General features: G+C 46.8%; 1 protein-coding gene across 1 annotated transcript; it reads right to left on the reverse strand.

Annotated features, from left to right (window-relative positions):
* Nucleotides 1-926: 926 nt before the first annotated feature.
* On the reverse strand, nucleotides 927-5,282 carry actc1a (actin alpha cardiac muscle 1a). Its single transcript, XM_047022268.1, has 9 exons — nucleotides 5,178-5,282; nucleotides 3,573-3,726; nucleotides 3,261-3,389; nucleotides 2,948-3,058; nucleotides 2,724-2,808; nucleotides 2,227-2,388; nucleotides 1,821-2,012; nucleotides 1,334-1,515; nucleotides 927-1,177 (listed from the first exon to the last, which is right to left on the reverse strand). Exons 2-9 carry the CDS (start codon nucleotides 3,699-3,701, stop codon nucleotides 1,034-1,036), a joined length of 1,134 nt encoding a protein of 377 aa, XP_046878224.1. The 5' UTR covers nucleotides 3,702-3,726; nucleotides 5,178-5,282; the 3' UTR covers nucleotides 927-1,033.
* Between the last annotated feature and the right edge of the window lie 1,167 nt (nucleotides 5,283-6,449).

The following is a 6,449-nucleotide window of genomic DNA, read 5'->3' on the forward strand; positions in this document are numbered from 1 at the left end:
CTCGCCACGATCTAACCTGGCCTGAAATAGAGAGCCAGTTTGAAACGGTCAATGATCCTGTGCTTACAAGTTGGTAGTTTTGCTTGTGGTATAAATAAAAGAAAATGAAACACAGTGACCCTTAGGGCTCTCTGACGAAGAACAGAGCCAGATTTCCTGAATAGTCCCACAGTGCAGACATGTTCCGATAGGTGCGTGCAAGCGTCCACCAAAAAGCTGATATAAAAACACAGACGACAATTTGATCAATTTTGTAGAAATGTGAAACGCAATTCATTTCATTATGAAACAAGGTCAATTATAGCCTACTTGCCGTGGTACAATAATATCCTCAGCAATGGAACACTGCGGTAAACATTCCAGCGGTACTCCAAAAACCTTGACGCCCCATGCAACTTTTCTTTCTTTTTCTCTCCGAATGGTCTTTAATTTGATTCCATAAACAACATGAAGGTAATGAGATACAGAAACGGGAATGACGTTACGTTCCTTAATCTTCATATTTCTATATTACTCAAGATGTAGCGTAATAAGTGTTATCATGCAAATTGTCATAGGCGTTCGATTGAGCAACACTTTTTATCGGGCTTCATCAACAGCTCGTGTCGCGTAGCCAGTGTTGAGCAGGTGTTTGATGCGTCGCTAATTGGCCAAGGAGTTTCATAATTGAAGGCTTTGTGAAAGGTCAAGCTGTTCCCGACTGCTAGTATCATACTACCGCCATACATACTGTATACAGTGTGTTCCAGTCAGACTTAGGCTATATCAAGGATTTGATGGAGTATATTTTAGTCAGACTTTATACAATCTTGTCGTTATACCTTTTTGTTTTGAAAATGTGCTATTCTATTTTGTCGTTAAAACTCAAGGCATTCAATGAATTAGCTTCTAAAAAAAACTAAGGCAGACACCAGAAAACCCCTTGCTTACTGTTACAGGCAACTATTTTTATTACAACAGTACATGTATATACAGTAAACGGCACAGTACAAATGCAGACAGAGGAGTGGATGTGGTTGGAGTGATGTTGGATTTAGAAGCACTTCCTGTGGACGATGGAGGGGCCTGCCTCGTCGTACTCCTGCTTGCTGATCCACATCTGCTGGAAGGTGGACAGGGAAGCCAGGATGGAGCCTCCGATCCAGACAGAGTACTTACGCTCAGGGGGAGCAATGATCTGGGAAAGGGAGGAGAGAAAATGCGTCAAACGCTGGCCTGAACCATAACATCCTACTTTATATCAGCGGACAAACGTGTAGATCTGACACGTTGTGTAGCTGTGGCCCGTAAATAGATTTTATTGCTTTGATGTTGTGGTGTCGCTGATTCTCACCTTGATCTTCATGGTGCTGGGGGCCAGAGCGGTGATCTCCTTCTGCATACGGTCAGCAATACCAGGGTACATGGTGGTACCACCGGACAGCACATTGTTGGCGTACAGGTCCTTACGGATGTCAATGTCGCACTTCATGATGCTGTTGTAGGCTGTCTCATGGATACCGGCAGATTCCATACCTGTGCAGGTGAGAGGAGCAAGTCAGTTTGATGCCCTACATCGTGCGTTCAATCCACGCCATAAACATTTAAACACCAAATTGAATCCGCAATTTGAATCCTTACACTGAAATTCGTAAATAGCCAAAGTGAAAATGTATCGCGAGTAAAAATGATTGAATGTGAGTGTGAGGTTTTCAGTTGGGCACTAGGGAGCAGTAGAGCATCGAGTAATAAGGACTTATTGGGTATTTTCTCTGTAGAACTATGAAAGTTTGTTACTGTCTAGAAGTAGGCTATCTCAAATGAAAACTAGGTGAACGCACCAATGAAGGAAGGCTGGAAAAGGGTCTCGGGGCAGCGGAAACGCTCGTTGCCAATGGTGATGACCTGTCCGTCGGGCAGCTCGTAGCTCTTCTCCAGGGAAGAGGAGGAGGCGGCGGTGGCCATCTCATTCTCGAAGTCCAGGGCGACGTAGCACAGCTTCTCCTTGATGTCACGCACGATCTCACGCTCAGCTGTAAGGGGGCAAGTTCACAGAGTCAGCGCGAGAGCAAGTCCAACGTAAACAGAACCTGTGTTAGTAGGCCCGTCTTTCTGTTACGCACTGCGTTACTCACTCAAATTATACAACAGCAGGGTCTCTCCGCGTTAACACATTGCCACACGATAAACTACTAAACAAATTATGATAGTGTTGTATAGCTATGTCTCTCGTGGTGGGCTTTTTACCGGTGGTCACGAAAGAGTAGCCACGCTCAGTCAGGATCTTCATTAGGTAGTCAGTCAGGTCGCGACCGGCCAGATCCAGACGCATGATGGCGTGGGGAAGAGCGTAACCCTCATAGATGGGGACGTTGTGGGTCACACCATCACCGGAGTCCAGCACAATACCTGTCGGAGGCAAACACAGATGGTAAGTGGAGGCACGGAAAACAGACAGCCGCTGCAAACAGTGTTGATGTAACATGGATGAATGAAACAGGTCAAAAGTGTCTATAAGTGTAGGTCTGTAGGTTACAAAATGTGGTATGTTTACTAAAATATCTTCAGGTTCAATATATTAAATGTATATTTAAATAGTTTAATAGATGGAAAAGTTATGAAATGTTATATAGTATGTATAGTTGCCTATTATGTTTCTGTATTGGCTTATGCTGTGTGTTGTAGGCTAGTATGGCTATGGCCTACTATGGTGTCCAGTGAGCGTAAGTACTACGGGGACTCACCAGTGGTACGACCTGAGGCATACAGGGACAGCACAGCCTGGATGGCCACATACATGGCGGGGACGTTGAAGGTCTCAAACATGATCTAGGAAGAGATGGAGAAAGGAGGCATATTATAGACCAAAGCAAAACACCGTTACAGCCCTGGCAAACTAAATACTTACACATAACTATATCCATATTGTAATCGATAAACGATGGGTGCCGTGGTGAGGTACACTCACCTGTGTCATCTTCTCCCTGTTGGCCTTGGGGTTCAGGGGGGCTTCAGTGAGCAGGGTGGGGTGCTCCTCGGGGGCTACACGCAGCTCGTTGTAGAAGGTGTGATGCCAGATCTGACCAGGAGAGGGGGGCGGGAAGAATTGGTTAGAGCACTATAGCGTGCAGAACTCACAAGGAATTACCACTAATGTAGTGAGATCATAAAGCTGTCTACATTTCCTGATTATTTTTTTACTATCATGTTATTATTTCTACATATATACGTTCACTTTTTTGTTGTTACTAAACAGTTGATGGCCTCTCTAAGCTACCCACCTTCTCCATATCGTCCCAGTTGGTGATGATGCCATGCTCGATGGGGTACTTCAGAGTCAGGATACCTCTCTTGCTCTGAGCCTCGTCTCCTACGTAGCTGTCCTTCTGACCCATACCCACCATCACACCCTGTAGAGAGGAAGAATGGGTCAGGCACCGCATTTTCGCACAATCATCCTTCAACTTTACACGTAGATGCAATTGTCGTTTGTTCTCCTTCAAATGTACTTGCATAACTTCATCATGTCGTTTAGGTTATTAACAAATAACAACTGAAGTGACGGAGATACAAAATATTTACAAGTTGCGTACCTGGTGACGGGGGCGTCCAACGATGGATGGGAATACAGCACGGGGAGCATCATCACCGGCGAACCCAGCCTTGACAAGCCCAGAGCCGTTGTCGCACACGAGTGCGGTAGTCTCATCGTCGTCACACATGATTGGTCTTGTGTTGGGTGGCCTTCTGTTGGAGGAGAAGAGCGACGCCGGTTAGAGTTTGGCCTCTGCGCTTTTTACGTATCGACAGCAGTCTTCCATAAAGTCTGTAGTTCTAATCTTGTTCTGTAAAGACGGCTCGAACGTGTCAAGCAGTTAAAAAGGTACAATCACCGCTTACTCAACATACTGTTGTACGGTTCCCACCAAATTAGACCTCTAATCTCAGTTAACTTTGTCACTGATTTAAATACAAACGTATTGTTTATTTACATCTAGACATGAAATCGGTTGAATTGGTGATTATAATTGTTTTGTTCTATAGGACAACTTTATCTTATGAAAGAAATTAACACTAGTGAAAAAAAGGAAAAAGTAACCTAACCCGTTTGAATGGAACAGAACCCCCACCTCTATCTCCTCCGCCTGTTTCTCCACCCTCCCATGTAAAGCCAAAAAGGGGCATAGTAGAAGCCTTCACACCACCAAGCTATTTTAAGCCATGGCCCTTGTCATTCTAAACGTCAGCCAGACAGAACCCCCCCCCCCCCCCCCCACCCCTCATCCTCTCCTTCCCTGATCTCCCAGCCCCCTCCTCCTTCTCCCCCACCCCCTATCTGAACCGGAGCTCATTCACAGCTGAAGAAGCTTGTCTTTTGACAAGTGACAGTGGGGACCCAGCTGTCACCACATAGTAACTCCTGTGTGTGGCCCTGGAGCATGTGCTGCAATCCTTCCCGTCCTCCTTGACTGGCCCTTCTTGAGCCTTTCTCAGCACATTCAGCTTCTGTGGCTTGTCTCTGCTGCTGACAACTGTCCTCCCTCCTGATTCTCTAGCTGTCCAGTCTCTCCAGCCTCGCACTTCCGCATCTGTAGTCTCTCCTGGCTCCTCGGCTCACCAGCCCTCCTATTCCCCCAAGCCCCTACAGCATCTCCAGCTTTCCCTTAGATTCCTGCAGCCCCCCACCCCCCCTGAACCCTCCTTCCTCCAAGGCTGTGGCTGCCCTGTGCTGGGATGAAGAGAACTGCAGGCCTGGAACTCCTGAGCGTCCGCCCTGCTCCTACCTCCTATCCTCAGACCGCAGGTGACTTTCACACATGTACAGCCAAGAAGAGCTGTCAGTCACAAACAACAAGCCCACTCTGTCCTCCACACACCATTCGCTCTATCCTCCTCTGGCCTGACCTCTCTCCCATCCCTCAATGATTCCCTGCCTGGCCTAACTACAACACTGAAAGAGTAAGCATCCATGGCAAGTTTCAAAACTAGCTTCTTGTTTAAAAATAAATAAACGTATCAAACACGCTACTGTAGGATAAATCTGTCGTTTCGCTTGTAAAATGTTAACACTATGAAAAAATAGTTGCTGAGTAGCTGACAAAGTTTGGATAATAACATCCTTTCAGTTTCCTGTCTGTCGTAGTCCAAAGAGAAAACAAGTGGCAATCAGCTGCTGTGACAGAGGCATAGACACTCACCAAGTTGTACTGCAAGACTGGAGTTTCCACTGGGACAAAGGGCGAGGGTGAGGGGTGCTCCTTAAATATGCCCCACCGTTCCAGGGCCGGGGGGCCGGGGGCCTGGGGGCGGGCTCAGAAGATCACACAAGCCCAAATAAGAGCTGCTAAAAAATGGTTCACGAAGAAGTGTATCCTGTGTCAGGTCCGCTGTGAGGGGACACTATGCCGCTAAAATGGGGCGATGTTTCCTTGGAGACGGCAGTCCCGCCCCAGGACAAAAATAAAGGGTTGGCAGTAGAGCAGAGGTTTGATTATTGGGGAGGGAGGGTGGCGTAAAATATGGATAAGGGGACTGAAATATGATGTGAAAAAATGCCCTGCAGTCTTGACATTAGTTTTCATGATTCAGGAACTCCAGTCAGTGTCTGGGAGAGATCTGGCTCGGGTGTGAGCCCAGTCTTTCCTATAAGCTCTGACCACATTCAATCTTTCATGGAACCTGTCGAGGGCATTGTGAAGATGTGATACAATTAGTAGGAAGCTGATGACAGAAAGGGTTTCATGTGTTCCATGTGTAAAATGAGGGAGTGACTAACAGAAATGATCTGCTTCCATTTGTCTTGTTTGTTTACATTTTGATAACTGCATGAACTGGGGTCAGATGGCTGAGCGCTTAGCGAGTAGGGCTATTAATCAGAAGGTTGCTGGTTCGATTCCCGGCCGTGAAAAATTACGTTGTGTCCTTGGGCAAGGCACTTCACCCTACTTGCCTTTGGGGGAATGTCCCTGTACTTACTGTAGGTTGCTTTGGATAAGAGCGTCTGCTAAATGTAATGTAAATGTAACGGTATGAACTCCTTTACCTTCAATACCATCATCAGACAACAATAAAGACTGTATGCATAGTGATCAGAATTCATGGATACTAATCATCTCTCTTCAATTTAGTCAAACTGTCCTCACGTGCTAATGTGACCAAGTTGTGTTAAGGGGGTTGGGATTGGGGACCAGAGGATTGTATCTGTAACTTTAGAACCCTTATGGTGGGGCTTGTTAAGGAGTAGTTCGTGGGACACTCTGCATAGCTTATGGAAAAGTGCCTATGTTGGTCTGCCAGCTCTGTGGCATGTCGGAGCGGAAGAGAGTCCGAAACATGCCAGACAGCTGAGAGACTGACAGGGGAAGATGAGGTGTGTGTTGGGGGGGGGGGGAGAGAAAGAGAGTGCCTGACTGGGGGAGGAGTGGAAGAAGGGAGGAATGGGGGGGGGGGGGGGGGAGGAGATTGGTAGA

This window comes from Hypomesus transpacificus, chromosome 6 (genome assembly GCF_021917145.1).
Source record: "Hypomesus transpacificus isolate Combined female chromosome 6, fHypTra1, whole genome shotgun sequence".
NCBI lineage: Eukaryota > Metazoa > Chordata > Actinopteri > Osmeriformes > Osmeridae > Hypomesus > Hypomesus transpacificus.